Raw genomic sequence first — 25,014 nt, 5'->3', positions numbered from 1 at the left:
CTTCACAAGAGAGAACAATACGCTTGATCACTGCTATACAGTCATAAAAGGGGCCTACAGGGCAGTGAGGAGAGCAGCAGTGGGCTTTTCAGATCATTGTCTAATTCATTTAATTCCAGCCTACAGGCAAAGGTTGGAAACATCCAAACCTACAGTTTATACAAAGAAGACATGGTCTGAGGAGGCCAAATTTCAACTACAAGCATGCTTTGAATGCACGGACTGGGAGGTATTCCAGGAAACATGCTCGGGTCTGGATGAATGGGTTGATGCAGTGTCCTCATATATCCGTTTTTGTGAACACACGTTTATTCCATCCAAATCTGTCCACTTTCGGGGAAACAACAAGCCGTGGTTGACAAATAAAGTCAGGTTGATCCGTAAGAGAAAAGAGGAGGCTTATAAAGCAGGCGATATTACTGAATTCAAGAAACTTAGGAACTCGCTATCTAAAGAGATCAAGTTAGCCAAACACGAGTATGCAAAGATTCTGGAGGAAAGGTTCTCATCAAAAGATACTAGATCTGCATGGAGAGGATTAAGAGAGGTCACCAAGTATAAAAGCCACTCCACTATAGTGAACCCCAGCAGAAGTCTGGCAGCAGAGTTAAATGAATTCTACTGCAGATTTGAGGCAAGCTCTACACACAGTGGCTATTCATCTCTAAGCTCCTCAGTCTGTTCATATAAAGATCATTCATTGTGCAATACCCAAGTAGTGATCCCCGAGGCAGAGGTGATACGCATCCTGAAGGGACTTAAGGTCAAAAAGGCACCTGGCCCTGATGGTGTATCTCCAATGTGTCTGAAAGTATGTACTACCCAACTTGCCCCTATACTGACAAATATATATAATGTGTCACTGAAAGAGTGCGTTGTACCTCAGTGTTGGAAAAGTTCCACAATTATCCCTGTCCCCAAGAAAGTGGGATCCTCTGAGTTGAACGACTATAGACCAGTAGCACTCACATCTGTAGCTATGAAAGTCTTCGAAAGAATTATGATGTCCCACCTGATAAAATTCACGCAGAAGCTATGGGACCCGCTTCAGTTTGCCTATAAGGAGAATCGTTCGGCAAACGACACTGTCAATCTGGCACTGAAGTACATTTTGGATCATACAGATGAACTGCACTCATATGTCCGGATTCTTTTCATGGACTTTAGCTCAGCGTTCAATACCATTGATCCGAATTTACTTCATAAGAAAATGGTAGCTCTTGGAGTCCCTCTCAACTTATGCTTGTGGATTTATAACTTCCTGACAGCCAGGATACAGAGTGTAAAAGTTGGACCATTCACTTCGGACACCTTGGTCACAAACATCGGGGCACCTCAGGGGTGTGTTTTGTCCCCGTTACTGTTTTCTCTCTATACGAATGATTGCATCTCTTCAGCAGACTCAGTAAAAATCTTGAAATTTGCCGATGATATGACACTGATTGGTCTCATCAGGGGAAATGCTGAAGACTTGTATCGGGGTGAGGTGAAAAGAATATGTGACTGGTGTAAAGCCAATAATCTTGTACTCAATACTAAAAAAACTGCTGAGATGGTTGTGGATTTTAGGAAAGATCAACATGAGATACTTCCAATCTACATCCACGACGAAGTGGTTCTTAGGGTCACAGAGACCAAATTCCTTGGTGTTATCATCTCTCATGATCTTAAATGGGGGAAAAACGTGGATGCTGTTATAAGAAAAGCACAACAGAGGATGTTCTTCCTACGTCAGCTGAAAAGATATGGTTTGTCTAAGAATCTGCTGATCTTATTCTTTAATGCTGTCATCAGATCTGTGATTTGTTCCTCTCTGATAGTCTGGTATGGGGGAGCCACTGCGCATAACAAACTCCGCTTACAAAGGACTTTCAGAACAGCAGAGAGAATTATAGGTTCCCTCCTGCCTGAAATTCAGGATCTTTATGATAAGAGTATTCGATCCCACGCATTGAAAATTTCATCCGATCCCTCTCACCCGGGACACTCCTCATTCCAACTACTCCCTTCAGGACGTCGCTTCAGAGTCCCCAAATGCAGCACCAACCGCCATATGAACAGCTTCTATCCACTCTCTGTTTAACAATTAAATCGTCATGTGTAGACTATATACTGTATCTGTCTTGTTAGATGTTACTTGTTGTATCTGTTGTTATATATTATGTTGCCTCTTTGCCACAAAGAATTCCTTGTATATATGTAATATGTACTTGGCGATAATAAATTTGATTGATTGATGTTGTAAGCAGACATATAATACTTCCGACATCCCCCTACGATCTTCTCCCTAAGAGTTATGACCAATAGAAGATTTTTCAAAACTTTCCAAAGGGGATGTATCCAGCCACCCAGAGAGGTCAGCACATGGGAGGTCCCTAAGTTTGTGGGCTAACTATAAAACAGGAACAGCCGTTTTGCAGGTTGTTCACACCTGGGGGGAGACAGCATTTAACATTTATGCTGTGGACTGAATCTTTGCCTTTGGGAACCCCTCACCCTCTCCCCACATGGCATGCCATTGACTGAGATATGTAGGTTCTTTCTTTTAATCCATGTTATTTTGTAATTGCCTGTATATATTGTAATTCTCTCATTTGTAACATCTTTTTATATTTTTGTAAACACTGTCTATCTTTTCTGGAATAAAACTTTACTAGCTTTGGGCTCCTTGCTCTAAATGTACCCCCCACGTCCTCCGTGCTAAAACTATGCTACTGGTGAGTTGGCTCCTGACCCAATATTGATTTAATATAAGAACTAGGAGCTGGTGGCAGCAAAGTGTGTTCTGGGGTATTTGGTAGATTCTGTGAGGGACGGAAAGGAGGTTTTACATGTATAATTCCTTACTGTGACTGGGAATATACATGCAGAGAGCCAATAGTCAGTACACAGCAAGGCAGCCCTTCTAGCGACTACTTATCCCAGGTGTAGTTCCCTGACTGACTTGAGGGTAAGGGGGCGCCAGAGAGCTGCAAGTTCCAAAACAGGAACTGAAGGTGGATCGTGAAATAGGGTTCATGACATGAGATGATTGATCCCTTTCTCTTACCAATAAATTCTGGGGGGGGGAGGGGACACCTGCCTTGAGAGAGAGCACTATAAGTGTATACCACATAGGGGGGGACTTTAAAGTTTATAAAAGCCACTGCTCACTGGCAATCCGTGTCGTAGTCCTGTAGACCTTTGAGAATGTGACTGGCACATTGAAACCTCTCTAGGGGGCTGTGATATGTCCCATTTTAATTGCAGTTAATTACTATAACCTCAGCAGGTGTGCTAATCACTATAGCTAATTGAATCATTGCTTTATTAAAACCACTTTAATATTGGCACATTATTTGTCACTGGCGTTCCTCAGCAACCTCTATTTAAAAAGTAACTGTCGTTTTAATTTTTATTTCTTAAATCAATAATGCGCCTGAAAATAAGCAAATTTGTAATATATCCTTTCGGAGAAATCTTCTTTTGCTCGGCTTCTAGCTCTACCTTCCCCTCACTTGCTGCCATCTACATAGAATATTATGAGCAGTAACTGCCATCTCCTATTAATTTATTTTATTTATTTTACTCATTTATATAGCGCTATTAATTCCACCTCGCTTTATAGACATTATCATCACTGTCCCCGATGGGACTCAAATTCTAAATTCCCTTTTAGTATGTCTTTGGAATGTGGGAGGAAACTGGAGAACCCGGAGGAAACTCACACAAACACGGGGAGAACATACAAACTCCTTGCAGATGTTGTCCTTGGTGGGATTTTAAACCCAGGACCCCAGCGCTGCAATGCTGGAGTGCTATCCACTGAGCCACCGTCCTCCCCACTTCGGTAATGTAACAATCTGTCTTCATTGTATATAGAATTTACTCAGATATTGAGAGTTTTGAACATGAAAGATCCATCCTGGCAAAGAAAGAAGCAGATTTTTCTTTTAATATATATTACAAAGTTTCTTTTTTCCATGTGCACTGTTGATTTATGAAATAAAACGACAGCTACTTTTTAATGAACTTGACTGCTAATTTTAAACTTGTGTAGATAGAAGCCAATGTCTTTTAAAGGGCATCTGTCAGTAGGGTAAACTCACCTAAACCGTTTATATGGAAATGCAGGGCATAAAAATTCAAATTAAAATGATACCCTGATATCTGTGCTCTGATATCTTATTCCAGAGAAATCCGCATTTTTCTTGTATGTAAACGAGCTGTTAAGATCTATGGGCGGGATATAGATCTCCCTGAGAATCTGCCTCCAGCTCACGTGTGCAATGGGACAGGACCAGAAGTGTCCAGTCCGAGTCACTTAAATAGGAGCTGAATCTCTGCAGCAGTAAGCAATTTTGTGAGGGTGCAAATTAGAGACGCCGAGCATTGTGTGTAGTCACACTTTTACAATAAAATGTGGTTCCTGGAAAACCTCCTTCAATGTAACCTGGAACTAGCGCACATTTGGAAGATTTTTCTGACCTTCATTATTATTGTATTTTGGATTTATTTTCCCACTAACGGCCCCGTCTCACTAAGCAATCTCGGTAGCGAGATCGCTGCTGAGTCACAACTTTTGTGACATAACAGCGATCTCACCAGCGAGATCGCTGTGTGTGACAGCGATCAGCAAGCGGCCCCCCTGCCGGTATCGCTGATCGCTGGAAGAAACCTCTGGACATTTCTTTGGTCGCTGGTCTCCCGCTGGCCAGCACGCATCGCTGTGTGTGACAGGCGGGAGACCAGCGATCAGGTGTAAAAAATAATTAAAAAAATAAAAAATATAGTTATTCTCTCCTTCCGACGTCGCGATCAGCCATCCTGCCTCTCTCCACGCTCCGGTCCCAGTGATCCTTTGCACGAATGACCGCGAGACTTTGTTATCCCGCGAGACCGTGACATCTCGCGGTCATTCGTGAAAAGGATCGCTGGGACCGGAGCGTGGAGAGAGGCGGGATGGCTGAACGGGACGTCGGAAGGTGAGAATAACTATATTTTTTATTTTGATTCTATTTTTTACAGGATGGCCAGCGATGCCGGGCGCTCGGCATCGCTGTGCTAATCGCTGGTGAAGCTGTCAGTGTGACAGCTCACCAGCGATCACATAGCGATTTACCAGCGATCCTGACACCTTGATATCGGTGTCGGGATCGCTGGTAAGTCGCTTAGTGTGACGGGGCCTTAAGATGACCATTACAGCTCTAATGATATTAGTCACAGTGAATCTGTTTTACCTTTATTGAAGACAAATGAGTATTGTGGTAAATGTCATATGGTACAATTGTTTCATTTGGTAACTTCTTGGCTCAGTCACCACAATCCTTAATTTAGTATTATTTCTCCAGATGTACAATCTGTTACCGGATTTACTGCTAACTCTGATAGTTAGAAAGTATTTTTGACTGCAAAAAAATGTAAATGCACATTCTGGAAGACATTACCTGCCGCGGTTACAAATTAGCACAAAGCATGTTCTCCCATAAATTGGCGGAGGGCACATCGTGCCTCGTAAAGTATGTACAGACAGTTCATAGTGTTTGTCTGAGGTACATTTTGTCTTTTGCTATTAAAACAAGGTTCACGTGTTTCAAGTGTTTAACGTGCGTGAGAAAGTTCTTCTCGATCATCTACTAGTGTTACAAATAGAAATTGGCTCGTCAGTTTATCAATTGATTTTTTTTCGTAGCAGTGAAATGTCTTTTATCTGGTTTCCTATAATCACAAAATATAGAACCCTGAACTTATTCATTCCCTTGGCTTTTTACCTTTTTGCTTACATTATAACCTTTGTTTAAATATTTTTGTAATCTGATGTGTGTGATGCATCATCACTAAGTAGTCTAACTTAGTGAAGTAAGAAAAATATGGACTTAAATTAAATTTAGGGTATCAAATAACTAAAAATTGGCATCTGCACATGTATTCACCCTTTTTGCTATGAAGCCCTTAAATATTTCTGGTGCAAGCAATTGCCGTATTTTCCGGCACATACGTCGACCCCAGCTTTTCTAGTTAACATATAAAATCTTCTCAAAAGTCGGGGGTCGTCGTATATGTCGGGTGTCGTCTTATAGAGCAGGTATAGAGCAATCTGTGGTCATCGCCTATGGTGGGGGGAGTTGTCCTGATGATGAGGTGAGGGGGTGCCTCAATGGGAAGGTGTAAGTGAAGCAAGCTGCAGGCATCCAGGATGACAGGGTATGGAAAAGAGAGCATGGCGCTGTGCCCAGAAAAACGCTCCTCTTTCACTCGTCTGGCCCGCCCTTGTATCCTACTTCTCAGATCTTGCTCCTGAGGACGGCAGTGAAGCGGCACAAGCACGCATGTGCAAGACCCGAGAGGCAGAGAAGGAGGTAATGGGAAACAAGGGTGAGCCAGACGGGTGACAGAGGTGTGTTTTTATGGGCACAGCACTGCTTTCTCTCTTCTTTTTTTTTTTTCTTTTCCCTACCCCGGCGTCCCGGACCCCTGCAGCAGCTTGCTTCACTTACACTTTCCCAGTGAGGCACCCCCTCACCTCGTCATTGGGACCCCTCTCCCCACCATATGTGGCGACTGCAGATTGCTCCACACCCTCCCTATAAGATAACACCCGGTGTATCAGATGACCCCTGACTTTTCAGAAGATTTTCAGGGGTTAAAAAGTCGTCTTAGACGCCGGAAAATTCTGTAGCTTCATAAGTCACATGCTTGGTGAAAGAAAGTCCACCTATGTGCAGTCTAAGTGTCCCATGACCTGTCCGTATATACACACTTTTTCAGAAGGCCACAGAGGCTGTAACACCATTAAGTAAGAGGCACCACTAACCAAACAACACCATGAAGACTAAGAAGATCTCCAAACAAGTCATTGACAAAATTGTGGAGAAGTACAAGTCAGGGATTGGTTTAAAAAAAAAAAAATATCCCAATATCTGATGATCCCCTGAACACCATCAAATCCATTATCATCAAATAGAAAGAACATGGTGCACACACTGGTTCAATGCCCCTAATGATCGACACGTTTCAACTTTAAGTCTTAGTCATGAGCTAAAGTTCTGGTGAATTAACCAATTAATATTTGTTTATTGCAGTCTATTTTTCATTGTCATATATTTTTGTATTTTTCATTAACAAACATATATGCTATTTTTGATTAGTGCTGCAAACTATATGCAAATAGAGCACCAATGAAAACTCAAGACTACTATAAATTCATGGTTACTTCACCAGAACGTTAGATCATGACTAAGACTTAAAGTCAAAACGCGTCGATCATTAGTGACATTGAGCCAGTGTGTGCATTGTTCTGGACATAATTTTATATGGAATTTTAACCATTTTTGCATTAAAAGTTATTTTTTTCTCTCTTAATCCACTGGACATCATCTATGTTTATTGAATACAGCTGATCACCCCAACAACACCATCCCCACAGTGAAACGTGGTGGCAGCATTATGTTTTGGGGAAGTTTTTTGGCAGCAAGAACAGGGAAAATGGGACGCAGATTCACCTTCCAACAAAACAATGACCCAAAGCAACTTGTGAGTGGCTTAAGGGGAAGCGTGTAATTGTTTTGGAGAGGCCTAGTCAAATTTTGGACCTTATTCCAATTCGGAATCTGTGGTCAGGCTTGAAGGTTGCTGTTCACTAGAGGAAACCATCTTAGATGAAGGAGCTGGAGCAGTTTTACCTTGAGTAATGGGCAAAAATCCCAGTGGCAAGATGTGTAAAGCTCATAGAGGCTTATCCACGGCTTCCCGATAGATGCGACTGTGCATGCTCTGGCAAGCAATAAATGCTATTGCGCTGGCTCCATTTTGCTGTAGGTTTCTTTTTTTTTTTTTTTGTGAAGACCACAATATTAACTGTGCAATAGCAGTATTTAACATAGGAGGCAGGTCACGGACGGTTCAGTGACCTCTCATTTGAACCCACAAGGATGACAGTGAGCCAAAGCACCAAAAAAACGGCCTGCCCCAAAGCACAAGAATCTCATTAAACTCAAAGCTGCAAACAGATTATACAACCACAAGACGGATTTCTTCAACCCAGGTATCTTCATACAAAGCGTTCTTTGCAAAAGTGCTACATTTGTTTGAGTTGGTCTCTATGCCCATTTTTGCTATATGTACTGTGTACTCTAGGGATATACAGTCATAACCGAATGTTTTGACAACCATGAAATTGTTCCAGAAAATTATTTCTGTTGCGCGTTTTGTTATACCCATGTTTATTTCTGTGGTGTGTATTGGAACGCTACAAAAAAACAAGAAAAAAAAGGAAAATTGTACACAAACCACCAAAAATGGGCCGGACAAAATTGTTGGCACCTTCATGCACCTGTGGCAAGAACAGGTGTGGGCAAAATGAAAATCACACCTGAAACCAGATTAAACGGGCGACGTTGACCCGATCTTTTGCATTATGTCTGTGTGTGCCACACTAAGCGTGCGGAACCGAAAGAGGTGAAGAGAGCGGTCTGAGTCTCTGAACAGTAGAACAATGTACCACAACTCCAGAGTCTGCTACTTATTTCTGAAGGTCTTTTGCAGTCAAACCAGGATTGTGATTTGCTTCTCTAGCAAATTTACAAGCATCTCTCACTCAAATTTTGCTTTTCTATTTTCTTATAGCCTTCTCCTTCTTTGTGGGCTTCCACCATTTTCATTTTCAGAGTGCTAGACAGCTGCTTAGAAGAACCCATGGCTGCTGGGGGGGGGTTTTTTGGCACAGGGCTAGAAAAGGTTGGGTTTTTAGAACGCTGGGAAATTTGCATCACCTGGCCTTTCCTAACTAAAGGTACTGTCACACTTAGCGATGCACCAGCGATCCCGACCAGCGATATCACACGGTCAGGATTGCTGGTGCATCGCTAAGTGGTCGCTAGTGAGCTGCCACACAGGCAGATCTCACCAGCGACATCGCAGGGGTCGGGGGTCGCTACTTACCTTTCAGACGAGGCGATCCTGACGTCCTCCCGCCCGCGTCCACGCGTCGCTTGTCTCCACAGCAGGAAGCTGATGACGAGAAACGCCCAGGACGTTCTCGCGCGATCAACGATAACCAGCGGGGGAGCAGTCGGAGGTAATTATCACACATAGCGATATCGCTAGCAATATCGCTATAACGTCACAAAAAACAGTGACGTTATGGCGATATTGCTAGGGATATCGCTTAGTGTGACAAGCCCTTAAGATAGTAAACAAGCCCTGACCCTAACAGGCTAATTAAGGTCTGGAACTTTGGTCAAAGTTATCAGAGCACACACATCTCCAAGGCTACCCAAACTTTTGCATCTGCCCATTTTCCTTTTTGTAATTTAAATATATATATACCGTGTGTGCGTGTGTGTATGTATGTGTGTGTATGTATATATATATATATATATATATATATATATATATATATATATATATATGTATATAATGTAATATATATATATAGATAGATAGAGATATATATAGATATATATATATATATATATATATAGATAGATATATATATATAGAATCGTAGAGTTGGAAGGGACCTCCTGGGCCATCTGGTTCAACCCCCTGCTCAAAGAGGGTTCGCTAAATCATCCCAGTCAGATGTCTGTCCAGCCTCTGTTTGAAGACTTCCATTGAAGGAGAACTCACCACTTCTCGTGGCAGCTTGTTCCACTCATTGATCACTCTAACTGTCAAAAAGTTTTTTCTAATATCTAATCTGTGTCTCTTCCCATTCAGTTTCATTCCATTGCTTCTAGTCTTTCCTTGTGCAAATGAGAATAAAGTTGATCCTTCTACAATGTGACAGCCCTTTAGATATTTGTAGACCGCTATTAAGTCTCCTCTCAGTCTTCTCTTTTGCAAACTAAACATTCCCAAATCCTGCAACCTTTCCTCATACGACAGGGTTTGCAGAACGGTCACCATTCTGGTCGCTCTTTTCTGGACTTGCTCCAGTTTGTTGATGTCTTTTTTAAAATGTGGTGGTCAAAACTGGACACAATATTCCAGATGAGGTCTGACCAAAGAGGAGTAGAGGGAAATAATGACTTCACGTGATCTAGACTGTATGCTTCTGTTAATACATCCTAGAATTGCATTTGCCTTTTTTGCTGCTGCATCACACTGTTGACTCATATTCAGTCTGTGATCTATTATAGTATACCCAAGTCTTTTTCACATGTGCTGTTGCTTAGGCCTATTCCTCCCATTCTGTATATGCTTTTTTCATTTTTATTGCCCAGATGTAGTACTTTGCATTTTTCCCTGTTAAAAACCATTCTGTTAGTTGCTGCCCACTTCTCCAGTTTATTTATATCTTTTTGAATCCTCTCTCTCTCTTCTCTAGTATTAGCTATCCCTCCTAGCTTTGTGTCATCAGCAAATTTAATCAGTTTACCCTCAATTCCTTCATCTAAATCGTTGATAAAGATGTTGAACAATACAGGGCCCAAGACAGAGCCCTGTGGTACCCCACTTGAGACATTCTTCCAACTGGATGTGCAGCCATTTACGACCACTCTTTGGGTCCGATCACTAAGCCAGTTATGAATCCACCTAACAGTTGCCTTGTCCATTCCATACTTAGTCATTTTTTCAATAAGGATTGTATGAGAGACTTTGTCAAATGCTTTGCTGAAGTCAAGATATACTATATCTACAGCATTTCCTTGATCCACCCAATCAGTGATTCCATCATAGAAGGAAATTAAGTTAGTCTGACATGACTTATTAGTTACAAACCCATGCTGACTCTGTTTAATCACTTCATTCTTATCCAGGTACTGACATACATGTTGTTTAATAATTTGTTCAAAGATCTTTCCTGGTATAGAAGTCAGACTCACCGGCCTATAGTTGCCTGGGTCCACCTTCTTCCCCTTTTTGAAGATAGGAACAACATTTGCTCTTCTCCAGTCTTCTGGGACTTCTCCTGTTCTCCAAGAATTTTCAAAGATTATGGAGAGGGGTTCAAAAATTTCTTCTGCTATCTCCTTCAGTACTCTGGAGTGTAATTCATCTGGACCTGGAGACTTGAATTCATTTAGGTTAGCTAAGTGTTTCCTCACTATCTTTCTGTTTATAGATATCTTGGATTCTTCTATTCCCTTAATAGGACAGTGAAGAACAGTTGATGTTACATTTTCTTTCTGAGAGAAAACAGATGCAAAATAGGAATTTAAAAGTTCGGCCTTCTCAACATCCTGTCTTACCATTTCATCATTTTCATCCTGTAAAAATCCTATAACATCTTTGACTTTTCTTTTACTTTTGACTTATCCCCAAAATCCTTTATTATTGCTTTTGACATCTCTTGCAAGCCTCAATTCATTGTCAGCTTTAGATAATATGATTTGTGCCCTGCAGGTTCTGCAGACAGCATTATATCCTTCTTTAGATATGCCTCCCCCTTTCCATTTTATAAACATTTTTTTCTTCCTTTTTAGCATGTGCTTAAGCTTAAGTTTTGTGTTCATCCATCCTGGCTTCCTTAAATGCTTCCTATTCTTCCCTCTTTTCAGAATAAGAATAAGAATTTCCTTGACCTGTTAGTTTTGCCCGAGAGAGATTCCCAACAAATGTCTGGATAGTTGAAATCTCCCATGACAACTTTTGGGACCACTGCAGAATTTTCATTTTGTCTGATTTTCCCTAATAAATTCATTTTTTGGAAATAAAAAAAAATAAAAGTACACACATTTGGTATCGCTGCGTCCGTAACGACCTGCCCTATAAAACTGTCCCATTAGTTAACCCCTTTAGCGAACCCCTTAAAAATTAAAATTAAAAAAACGAAGCAAAAAATAATGATTTGTTATCATACCGCCAAACAAAAAGTGCGATAACGCGCGATCAAAAAGACGCATATAAATGTCCATGGTGCCGCTGAAAACGTCGTCTTGTCCCGCAAAAAACGAGCCACCACACAGCATCATCAGCGAAAAAAATAAAGTTATAGCTCGCAGAATAAAGCGATGCAAAAATAATAATTTTTTATATAAAATTGTTTTCATTGCATAAAAGCGCCAAAACATAAAAAAGACAATTTTATCAATTTTACCACACGGGGAACAGTGTAAACGCACCCCCTAAAAGAAATTCATGAAATGCTGGTTTTTGTTCATTCTGCGTCCCAAAAATCGGAATAAAAAACGATCAAAAGATGTCACATGCCCGAAAATGATACCAGTAAAAACGTCAACTCGTCCCGCAAAAAATAAGACTTCACATGACTCGGTGGGTCAAAATATGGAAAAATTATAGCTCTCAATATGTGGTGATGCAAAAACTATTTTTACAACAAAAAGCGTCTTTTAGCGTATGACAGCTGCCAAAAATAAAAACCCACCATATATAGTAAATCAAACCCCCCGTTATCACCCCCTTAGTTAGGGAAAAATAATAAAATTAAAAAAAAATGTATTTATTTCCATTTTCCCATTAGGGTTAGGGCTGAGATTAGGGATAGGGGTGTGTTGGGGGTTAGGGTTGGAATTATAATTGGGGGGTTTCCACTGTTTGGGCACATCAGGTGCTCTCCAAACGCAACATGGCGTCTGATCTCAATTCCAGCCAATTCTGCGTTGAAAAAGTCAAATGGTGGTCCTTCCCTTCCAAGCTCTGCCAAGCACCCAAACAGTGTTTTACCCCCACATATGGGGTATCAGCCTACTCAGGACAAATTGCAGAACAACTTTTAGGGTCCAATTTCTCATGTTACCCTTCGGAAAATAAAAAATTGGGGGCAAAAATATTTTTTTTTTATTTTCACGCCCGGGCGTTATAAACTTCTGTGAAGCACTTAGGGGTTCAAAGTGCTCACCACTCATCTAGATAAGTTCTGTGGGGGGTCTAATTTCCAAAATGGGGTCACTTGTGGGGAGATTCAATAGTTTAGGCACATCAAAGGCTCTCCAAACGCAGATAACACCCACAGACCATTCCATCAAAGTCTGCATTACAAAATGTCACTACTTCTCTTCCGAGCCCCGACGTGTGCCCATACAGTAGTTTTCTCCCACGTATGAGGTATCTGCGTACACAGGACAAATTGGACAACTTTTGGGGTCCAAATTTCTCCTGGTACCCTTGGGAAAATAAAAAATTGGGGACTAAAACATCATGTTTGTGGGAAAAAATGCGAATTATTTTTTTTTTTTTTTTTTTTTTAAATTTTCACGCCCGGGCATTATAAACTTCTGTGAAGCAGTGGGGGGTTCAAAGTGCTCACCACACATCTATATTAGTTCCTTGGGGGGGGGGGGGTCTAGTTTCCAAAATGGTGTCATTTCTGGGGAGTTTCCAGTGTTTTGGTACATCAGGGGCTTTCCAAACGTGACATGGTGTCCGATCTCAGTTCCAGCCAAAAAAGTCAAATGGCGCTGCTTCCCTTCTGAGCTCTACCATGCGCCCAAATAATCATTTACACCCACATATGGTGTATCAGCGTACTCAGGACAAATTGCACAATAACTTTTAGGGTCCTGTTTCCCTTGGGAAAATAAAAATTGGGAGTGAAAAGATAATTTTTGTGGAAAAAATATGATTTTTTAATTTTACCGCTGTACGTTATAAACTTCTGTGAAGCCCTTATGGGTTCAAAGTTCTCACCACACATCTAGATAAGTTCCTTGGGGGGTCTAGTTTCCAAAATGGGATCACTTGTGGGGGGGTTTCCACTGTTTAGGTACATCAGGGGCTCTCCAAATGTGACATGGCGTCCGATCTGAATTCCAGCCAATTTTGCATTGAAAAAGTCAAACGGCGCTCCTTCCCTTCTGAGCTCTGCCATGCGCCGAAACAGTGGTTCCCACCCACATATCAGGTATCAGCATACTCAGAACAAATTGCACAATAACTTTTGCAGTCCAATTTCTCCTGTTACACTTGGTAAAATAACAAAAATTGAACCTGAAGTATTTTTTATGTGAAAAAAAGTTAAATGTTCATTTTTTTAAATATTCAAAAAATTCCTGTGAAGCACCTGAAGGGTTAATAAACTTCTTGAATGTGGTTTTGAGCACCTTAAGGGGTGCAGTTTTTAGAATGGTGTCACTTTTGGGTATTTTCTATCATATAGACCCCTCAAAGTGGCTTCAAATGTGATGTGGTCTGTAAAAATAAAATGGTGTTGCAAAAATGAGAAATCGCTGGTCAATTTTTAACCCTTATAACTTCCTAACAAAAAAAAATTTGGTTCCAAAATTGTGCTGGTGTAAAGTAAACATGTGGGAAATGTTACTTATTAATTTTTTTTGTGTACTATATCTCTGATTTAAGGGCATAAAAATTCAAAGTTGGAAAATTGTGACATTTTCAAAATTTACGCCAAATTTCCGTTTTTTTCACAAATCAGTGGGATCCATGGAAGCGTTTCAGAGTTATTACCTCATAAAGGGACAGTGGTCAGAATTGTAAATTGGCATTTTTTCCTCTTCTCTCCTTTATGTCAGTGTTTGAAAAGTTTAGATTTTTTTCTATCCTTGCCCTGTTTTAATTAGACTTTGCCTTCATCACAGCCTTCTGTTAGTTTTTCGAGATATTTATGGGAAACTCATCCCATATTCGTTCTAGGGTATGTTCTTATGGGCGGTACACACAAAGGATCTTTTGTTGTGAAGCTTCATGCAGAAAACCAGCCGCATATGTACAATAACAACGATGTTAATGAGATTTTAAAGCTTGTGTTGCAAAGCAAGACCGCAGCGTAAGTTAACCAGCGCAGCACGTCAATTTGTGCTATGGATCCCACCGCAGGTTTTATTCTTTGTAATGGGTGGGAAACCACAATTTTTCTATAATGGAATCCTGCTGGTGGACATCTGCATAGAAAAGCTGCTATGGGAACATATCCTGATAAAATTGGGATATAGCAATTGTGTAGGCAAGTCCACCATGGACAGTTGTTTGTTTTTTGTTTTTTTTTTGTTTTTCTCCTTCAGTTTCAATTACATAGTACTTTTTGAACTTGATTATCAACCCAAAAAGTGCAGGAACCAGGAGATTCCTTCAAAGTTGGAATTGATCTTTGGAGCAGTTTTCTGCTTTCACAGAAACATCTGTAATAAGTCATATGAATAAGGGCTGTCTAAATGACAGCTATTGTATATTTTTGTACTGGAAGAACATAGTGATTCCTGCCCATCAACATGTTATGTGTCATATGGTGAGGTGGATCCTTGAGACCCTTGGTCCAGATAAGAGAAATAATTATAAAGTGCAGAAAAATGACTTTAATGCAGCTAAGAGATCCAGATGGACCAATGGATGAGCATTCTGGAATCATGGGATCTGATGGAGCAGAGGTGAGATTACAGCAATAGGCAGAAGAGTTGTAATCCGCAAGAAAGTGGAGAAGACTTGTCAAATATCAGTTAAACACCTGAGCTCAGAGGTGTTTCAAAGTTGTTTTGTCGATGGAGAAGATTCAATGAAGCAGAATTGATGGCAACAGTAGAGCAGTTACTGAGAAATGTAGCAGACCTGTTTTAGTCGTAAAGACCAACGCGGAGCTGACCAGCAGAGGTACCATGCAGATGTGGGTTTGTCAGAAAACCTTGATTAAAGCAGGAAGGCATGGTAGCAATGTGGACTCCCAACTACCTGAATACTCAGGGGCCGGAGTCATCCTATAAGGCCTGAGCACATAGCATGAACGACAACCCGAAGAACAGAGAGACACTGAGGAAGGAGGAGAACTCGGCGCTGGATCCAGGATAGGTGAATAACGATACTAATCATAGTCCATGTCAACCCATCGTAAATTGTGTCTCTTGAACCTAGTGAAACACTAAAACAAGGAGAAAATGGAGCTTTATCACTAAACCATGGATTGTGTAACTATATACAGATGCATGCATTATGATTGCTTTCTAAACTGCCAACCCAGCAGTGCCTCACCCATAACTGGTTGGCTCCTCACAGTTTGACAATCACTGGTCTAAATTATCTTTGTGCGAATATGGCAATTCTGTATTATAGGCCCTGTTGGGATCATTACAGAATAAGTTTACTGCGTGCTTGACATAACATTTCCCACTGAGTACGCCCCAGCAAAGTCCCGAAAAACCTGTGTAAGTATTTAGACCAGAATCCCCTTACAATATAACATTGACCTGAGGAAACAAGTGTTATTCGAGTGATGAGTCTGTGGCAATTAGCTGCGTGTATTGGCACTGGTGTAAGCTCACGTTTCTGGTGGATGAGTGTGGTTGTGGAGCATAGCTGCGGAGATGTCATTACTACTCCTCTCCAGACATGAACTATTTGTCTTGGCTGCAGTTGTGATATCTTTTTTCCTTTTGTGGTTTTCACTTTCTTGATCAGAGTTTTCTTTCCATCATGCTGGAGCAGGTCTCTGCATATTCAAGACCTTAATTTCGTAAAAGGTCTTTCCTTTGCATTTTCTCATGGTGTCATTTGATGGTAGCTGCCAGATTTCCTGTGGAAGGAAGCAAACTGAGCCGTAGATATCGGGCGGTATTAATCTAATCGCTTCAGACTACATTCCCACCTGGACTTGACACTGAAACATGGTTTTCCACTCAGTTTAGAACAAAGAGTCAAATAGTGTAGAACACAATTGATTGTAAATTGTATTGAAGATTTGGCGTTCTGGAGCGCAAATATATGTATAGACACACTAAGAATACAAGATTTTTAGTGTCCGACCCATCCTTTTAAATTTGCTCCAAAGAATAAACACATTACTATCTATTTTTCCTTTTTATTTATATATATCAGATCTGTTAAAATTGTTGTCTGACTTTAATAAAATTGTTGCTTTGGACATTATCAACTTTAACCCCTTAACGAATGCGGATTCGCCATTTAACGGCGGCAGTTAAGGGTACTTAAACCACAGCGTTGCTTTTTAACGGCGCTGAGGTTTAAGGTTATAGCGCCCCCCAGCAGTGGAATTTCTCCAGGGTCTCAGCTACTGGGGGTAGCCGAGACTGCAGAGAACATGATTTGGGTGGGATTTTACTGACCCCGGTGTTACGATGGCCATTCTTAGGCTGGTTTCACATTTGCTCTTTATGGCGTAGCGACGGCCTGCGCACGGCCGCCACTAAGCCCCGCCCCCCTATTGCTGCCGGCTGGCAGATCTCGGCGGGTGCACTGCGCATGCGCCCGTCATTTTCTCCCGGAAGAAGACGGCGGCGGCCCGGGGGACTTCAGGGGGTATGCAAGGACACCAGTGGTACAGGGGGGTGATCGGGGTACCCTACTTCTCTCTCCTCTGATGTGCGATCACAACAGAGGAGAGAGAAATTAAATGGAAAATCTGACTGATTTTTGCGGCAGCCGCTAAGCCCGGCTCCCTGCCCGCCCCATCCGTTCATCGCCGCCTACTAGTGCACATGGACGCTTGCGATCTGCGCACCCTATCTTTAGCATAGGGTGCGCAGATCGTGCGCTAGCAGGATTTTGCCGTGCGCTGCGCACTTTTGAAGGTGCGCCGTGGGCACCGAAATGCAACATGCTGTGTTCGGCGCACCTTCAAAAGTGCGCAGCGCACAGCCAGCACACCCTATGCTAAAGATAGGGTGCGCAGATCGCAAGCGTCCATGTGCGCTAGTAGGCGGCGATGACCGGATGGGGCGGGCAGGGAGCCGGCAGGGGGCGGTTGCTTAGCGGCTGCCGCAAAAATCAGTCAGATTTTCCATTTAATTTCTCTCTCCTCTGTTGTGATCGCACATCAGAGGAGAGAGAAGTAGGGTACCCCGATCACCCCTCTGTACCACTGGTGTCCTTGCATACCCCCTGAAGTCCCCCGGGCCGCCGCCGTCTTCTTCCGGGAGAAAATGACGGGCGCATGCGCAGTGCACCTGCCGAGATCTGCCAGCCGGCAGCAATAGATTTTTCCTATTGGTTGATTTTGATCACTGAGATAGACCCTATCACAGTGATCAAAATAAAAAATATAGTAAATCAAATCCCCCTTTATCAATCCCGTTAGTTAGGGACAAACAATAAAATAAAAAAAAAAAGTATTTCCATTTTCCCATTAGGGTTAGAGTTAGGCTAAGGTTAGGGTTGGGGCTAGGGATTAGGGTTTAGGGATGTGTTGGGGTTAGGGTTGTGGGAAGGATTGGGATTAAGGTTAGGGGTGTGTTGGAGTTAGAATTGGGGGTTTCCACTGTTTGGGCACATCAGCGGCTCTCCAAACGCGACATGGCGTCTGATCTCAATTCCAGCCAATTCTGCGTTGAAAAAGTCAAATGGCGCTCCTTCCTTTCCAAGCTCTTCCGTGCGCCCAAACAGTGGTTTACCCCCACACTTGTGAAAATAAAAAAATTGGTTCTGAAGTAAAATGTTTGTGAAAAAAAGTTAAATGTTAATTTTTTCCTTCCATATTTATTCAGTTCCTATTAAGCATGTAAAGGGTTATTAAACTTCTTGAATGTGGTTTTGAGTACTTTGAGGTGTGCGGTTTTTAGAATGGTGTCTCTTTGGGGTATTTTCTGCCACGTACATCCCTCAAAGTGACTTCAAATGTGATGTGGTCCCTAAAAAAATGGTTTTGTAAATTTTGTTGTAAAAATGAGAAATCGCTGGTCAACTTTTAACCCTTATAACGTCCTAAGAAAAAATTTGTTTCCAAAATTGTGCTGATGTAAAGTAGACATGTGGGAAATGTTATTTATTAAGTATTTTTTGTGACATAACTCTCTGATTTAAGGGCATAAAAATTAAAAGTGTGAAAATTGCAAAATTTTAAACATTTTTGCCATATTTCCGTTTTATTCATAAATAAACGCAAGTCATATCGAAGAAATGTTACCACTAACATGAAGTACAATGTGTCACGAAAAAACAATCTCAGAATCAGCGGGATCCGTTAAAGCGTTCCAGAGTTCTAACCTCATAAAGTGACAGTGGTCAGAATTGTAAAAATTGGCTCGGTCATTAAGCTGCAAATTGGCTGTCACTAAGGGGTTAAACATAACAAATTCAGACATACTCACCTGTTGTCATCCCAAGTGATCCAAAGCGCAGGCTATTCTCGTGGTCTGCACTGTTATACTGCCACTGAAGCTTGTGATTGGCTGCGGCAGTCAGGTGAGAAAAACAGTGCGTCATCAGAGAAATAGCCAATAATGTGCCGTTGTCACCTGACCGCTGCAGCCAATCACGGGCCTCGCCTGGGTTTATTATGGCTGGAGAACTTTTTTTAAATCTTATTAAAATGTACGTGTAGGTAAATGTCAGCAATGGTCCTTTAACATGCCTGCCTTTGGAGAGACAATAGGGTTGTAGTATGGGATCCTACAGGGTGATGCATCGGGCAGTTAGGACGGCTACAACATTTTTGGTAAATGTCATGAACTCGATTGGGCTGACACTTTGTCAGTATAATGATACTGAAGCTCAAATCCCTGCTAAATGTAAGAAACATTAAGGTAAAAGTAGGGCCCTTATTCTCAGATATGACATCAAGAAAGTGAGAGATTTACATTTACTACATTGAAATATAAATGGCAAGAATACAATTTCCTTGTCTGCTTGTCCCCATTTTTCAGAAAATTAAGATACTTATTTTTGTACCATATTAATTCCCAATCTTTATCACAAAATAATTAATAAAGATTAAGAGTTTATCAACAAAAAAAAATAAGTTTTCTTAATCCTTCTACTTTGTGACCGTCTAGCTGCTGTGTGGACATCGTTGCAAAGAGATCTGTCATCAAGGGAATTGTTTGCCTCATTGCACCCAGAAAGTTAAGCTGAGATGTCCGTGCCGTAGAATTAAAAAGGTGAGTACTGTGCTTCAGAATGTCTCATTAAATCCTTATAGTATGGTCAGATAATGTAAGATAGCAATAAATGATGTAACTATAGGGTAGTGTGTGCACCACTTAAACTGGTCGCGCTGAGGCTGCCCAACCTATACAATCGATTTAATCTTCCTTCTGGTAAGTATCTTTGCAGCTATTTCATGTAATTTCACAAAGACTATTTGGCACTGAAAGGCAACCTGTCACCAGAACAAACCCTATTAACCTGCCCTGTGCCTCCACTTAGCCAAACACTGCCGGGAGAAAATGAACTTTATCCCCTCCCCCACAGCATTCGGTTTGAGTCACGGGGGCGGTGCTGGTTTCGGGCCCTGACTGACAGTCGCTTTGCATTGGGGCCTGCTGTCAGTCAGGGTCGGGGGCGCGGTTACAGCCGTCGCTCTGTATACTCAGTGGAATGACTGAACCTGCATCGGTGCCACCCCCATGACTGAAACTGGGTGAATATAGTTCATTTTCTCCCAGCATCAATCATTCAGATAAGTGCGGCCACCGGGTAGGTTAATAACGCTATTAACTTGTAGAATTACCCCATATCTGCAGGTTAATAGCTTTTTTCTTTTCTAATGACAGGTTCCCTTTCAAGTGAATCTGTCACTAGGTTTTTACTCTGTAATCTGACAACAGAATGATGTAAGGACAGAAGAGACCCTGATTCCAGCAATGTCACTGGATGTTACTGGGTGCAGCAGTTTTGATAGAATCTCTGTTTTCTATGCTGTAGATGTAGCAATGGTCAGAATGCACAGCTGTGTAACATCTCGCCGACACCTCTGCTTGGCAGCTTCCAGGCTGTAGATGAAGCAATGGTCTGAATGCACAGCTGTGTATCAGCTCGCCCACACCTCTGCTTAGCATCTTCCAGAGTACCATGATCAGTGGTCGGGGTGTCGTAGGACTTTACTCTCCTGCTTATAAAACACTGATTTTATTGAAACCACAAAACACCGCCTAGTAAATTACACATCACTGGAATCAGACGCTCTTTCCCTACTTGATGGTGATGTCAGATTACATAGCAAATTCCTGGTGATAGACTTCCTATAAAGAGTACGTATAGCCAATCCGGGGCTGCCCTTTTTTATTTAATAAAGCCGTGGCAGTATGCATAACCCAGCACCAAAAACCTCACAGAATTATCCTTAATGTACTCCTTTCTTGCAAAGATGAACTTGAACGTCCGGGTTATGTTATCCAGACATGCAGTGCGGGATCCTACAACCTACTGTTGCAGTGGAAAAGCAGGATGTGTCTCTTTCCTCTAGTCTAGCATGGCAGCGTACTTTCTAAAAGTGAACCTGTCACCTTGACAAATGCTATTTTACTGCAGATTTGGGGTTACTTTGCAGGTATATAGTGTTACTATGCTGCTGAGCCGTATTACTGAAAGTGCATCTAGAGAAAATGAGCTTAATTCCTCCTAGGAGTCACCGGCTTTCAGTCATAGAGTCGTGGTCTGCAGCGGCTACAGACACTGCTCAGTAAACAGTGAGTGATTGCTGTAAGCACACCCCGGCATTTTAATTTACTGCTCGCTCTGCACATACACACTGAAGAGCTGGTTGTCAATGTGTTGGGGTGTGCTTACAGCCGGCACAGTACTGTAACCACTCCATGTACGCATTAATGACTGAAAGCCGGCATTTCCCAGGAGCAACTAAGTTCATTCTCTCCCAGTCGGCAGCATTGTGACACCATGACCTATTAACCCTATTTCTTTAGGTAAATAGATTTTTCCAAGTTGACCGGTTACCTTTAAGCTGTTACCAAACATAACGTCAGTACAGCGGTTACTGTCCGGTAACAGCCTAAGAAAGTATGCAGCAGCCCTGGATTAGTGGAAAGAGCCGGATCTCGTTTAGTCACTGTGAGCAGCCGTGTGGATTTGTGGGATTTCATGCTGCCAGGATCCCACAACCCAGAAGTTCTGGATGGAATTTTCTAGAAAGTCTGGCCCTATCGGGGTACACTAGAGCTACTTTTGTGAAAAATTTCACCAATCTGGGGTTGCCCATTGTTTTATGGAGACAGCTCCAGATTGGTGATAGGTACTCTTTAAATTTGTGTTTTTTTGCTTTAAACTTTGCATAAATGAATATATGAAAGTTATTATATTTCACAATTGGAGAAATCTATTTTATTCTGCACTTATGAGCCAATTCTTCTTCTTTCACCCCGCCTCCTGAGCAAATCATTAGCTCTGAACAAAAAAATAAAACCGCTAAAATCCATCTTGGTTCTTAACCAGGGGAGGGATCAGATTACCGTTGCCTATGAAAGTTGGTGGAGGAGGGAGGAGCCATGTGAGAAAGAGGCAGGGAGAAGCTGAACCATGCTGCTGCTTTCTAGCTAGTGTTCATCTCACCCCATTACTGGACTCACAGCTACTCTTCTCAGTACTGCGATATAGATCGTCCATGTAGAGCAGGAATCTCTCATATCATGCCCAATGCATAGGAGATATCAAAGAGGCTAGTCTCAGCCCACTAGCTGAGAGAGAGAAGTTGCAAAAGGGAAAATTGGTAAAAAAAAAAAATAATAATAAAAAAAAAAATGCAAGTCATATAAAGGCCACATGTACAGACATGAGAGCCTGTTATCAGAAGTCAGGTAATCTTCATATAGCTGCACTTTCAAAGTGCATGCGATATGTCTTGAGGTTTTTAGATAAAGTTTTGAGGGTCCAGGTTCTGACACCCACACCAGTCACTGAAACAAAAGAGAATCGCTTAACTGACCAGTGCTCTAAAGTCTATGGAGCCGTTCCTCAGTCTGCAGCTCTGAAGTCAGCACATGGATTTCCTGTGTGCCTCTAATCTTGATATTGGCCCTTGTCCTGGTTTCCCCTTTTTGATAATTCTTTACATGGATTTATTTTATTGCCTTCTGTCATCAGACTAATCTAACAAGTCTTAAAAGTCACGATCTTTAAACTGTTTTCCAGCACTTCTGTATTCGGAAAAAGTAATGTAATGTCATTGTGGCTTGGTACTGTGCCACGATGTACAAAATAAAAGATCTAATGATGGGAAGAGTATTAGACATCCATGGGAAAATGCAGGCCGTTTTCATTGAATAGCTGGCAGGTCCAAATCAGGTTTACACATTACGGGCTGAGAATACACTGTAAGCTGTTCTCCTGTTCAAATGCGGAATTATACATTGCCATAGTAGGTACTTTTTTGTATAGATTTTTATTTTTTGTACAGTTGGACATTTGTTGGTTAAAAGAAAGCCATACATTTGATTAAAAAAACAAAAAAAATGTTTTAACCTCTTCAGCAGAGGGCAGCATTTTTATGTCAACACAGCCATGAGGGCTATTTTTATTTTACAGCCATTGAACCTGTCATGGTTTGATGAAGTATATTGTATGCTGCAATACTAGAGTGCTGCAATACTAGAGTATTGCAGTGTATTGTGAAATTGAAAAACTCCTTTAAATTTCAGCCGCAGACTGCGCTCCTAGGAGACCCAAGATGGCAGCGACGTACTGAAAGCCACCCGCTAAATGGTTAAACAGAAGCATTTACTGAAGTTGGAGGCAGGTGCCTGCTGTTTTAACACAGCTGGTACTTGCCCTGTTTTCACAAAGTTGTTGGGTCTATGGGTACTAACCAGTTACCTAGAACTAGGGGGTGCCCTATTCTCTCCCTGACTCGTGAATTACTCCTGAAGGTGGACATGACTGGTTCCCAAGCCTTGCTATACTCCTATATCAACCCTTACCTGTCTCCTCCCCCACACAGGGTAGTGGAAAGCTGAAGTGTATAGGGTAACACTAACCAGACAAACAAGAGAGGAAGGACAGGGATAAATGAAAATAGCAACCATACAAGCTTCACACACCTAACAGAGTGGGACACAGAAGTTTAAGGAAGGAGAAAACAATTAGAAGAGGATGAGAATGAGCGCACAAACAAAACTCTTAAGCAGCAATCTCCTGAATAAATCTTCAAACACCTACTCCAACCACAAATTACACCTCCAACTCCAAATCAGGCAGTAAGAGCTAACACTGGCAATTCCTAAGTGCTAGAGGCTAGCATATATAGCAGAGGGGAGTGGCAAACACTGAACAGCTGAGACAATCCAAGTAGGGAATTTCCAGGAGCTTCAATTGAACAGATTAACTTTTGCACTACCAGCAAGGAAAAAACCTGCACTGTTTAATACGATGGTGAAGTACTTCTAACCAGTTCATGAAACTAGACACTGCAGTCTTCTGCCCTCTGTTGCAGACACCTGTATGTGGCAAGCGCTATATACACATGCACCCTGATGCTGATGTTTCATGTACCTCAGGGTGCACAAAGGAGTTAAAAACTGTTTAATATTGCTGTTACAAATGTATCAATTACACCTGTTTATTCACATTCATGTCATATATTAGAGGTTATCCTTTTATTACCAAAGCTCAAATATGTCTGTTTCAGTGTTGATCCTTGGTTCTCGCAATTCTGGTTTGTGCTTTGCGCAGGAGACTAGTGCTGTAGGTGAGAGAGGCTGGCTGACTGGTTCATTTTAATAACTAAGCCATCCCCCCTTTTTTATTCATCTCCCAAGTGGACAAGAATGCATAGGGGAATGTCCTGTTTTAGCGCCATTGAAATAGAGTTCATAATGAAACTGTGGCCCCTCTCCAAACGTGATTAAAGCTCTGCGTTCCTGGGTGTCAATGGTCTTCTACTATAGTAAGAACACCGTGAGCACAACTCAAGATGGTGCTAAGCTTAGGTTCCCAAACCGTTAACCCTAGAACGCATACCCATAGAAATCTACACATTCACGCACCTGGGGCCTTTTAGGCCTGTTTACAATTATCATGGAATAACTCAAAAATACTTTTCAAAGTTTATTGCAAAGTAAGGATGCATTCCCATTAGCGCTGGGGTCCGCCAGGACGGGATTCCGTAATGGATCTGACCTCCTGGTGACCCCAGCTAAGGCTGGCGGACGCATACCTGGGGCCTCGCAGGCCTGCCAGGTTACTTGTTTTCTATTTTCTGTAAAATTACTTTAGTTAGAAATTAGAATTTTGAAACTCTAGGTATTCCTCAGGTATATAGTTGTTAGTAATTTCCAGCTGTTCATATATTTTTATGTTATAGGCATTTCGGTATAACAACCTTTTTTTGGGACTACCCCATATTCACGCACCTAGGGCCTTTTAGGCCTGTGTGCAAATAACACGGAATAACTCAAATAAAAATACTTTTCAAAATTTATTTTACAATTGCAAAGTAAGGAT

At 41.7% G+C, this 25,014-nt stretch overlaps 1 protein-coding gene across 3 annotated transcripts in view; it reads left to right on the top strand.

Annotated features, from left to right (window-relative positions):
- The window catches only part of NFXL1 (nuclear transcription factor, X-box binding like 1), a 236,301-nt gene that overhangs the window by 159,935 nt on the left and 51,352 nt on the right, over positions 1–25,014 (top strand). For all 3 annotated transcript variants that reach the window (XM_073583468.1, XM_073583466.1, XM_073583467.1), the window contains exon 20: positions 19,617–19,721. In XM_073583468.1, the coding sequence (XP_073439569.1) occupies positions 19,617–19,721 (105 nt within the window). The remainder of the gene's footprint in view (positions 1–19,616; positions 19,722–25,014) is intronic.

Source organism: Dendrobates tinctorius, unplaced genomic scaffold (genome assembly GCF_039654945.1).
Source record: "Dendrobates tinctorius isolate UK_male_01 unplaced genomic scaffold, ASM3965494v1 ptg000079l, whole genome shotgun sequence".
Classification (NCBI taxonomy): Eukaryota; Metazoa; Chordata; class Amphibia; order Anura; family Dendrobatidae; genus Dendrobates; species Dendrobates tinctorius.
Note: the sequence above shows the minus strand (reverse complement) of the source record. Positions and strands in the feature narration are given on the sequence as shown.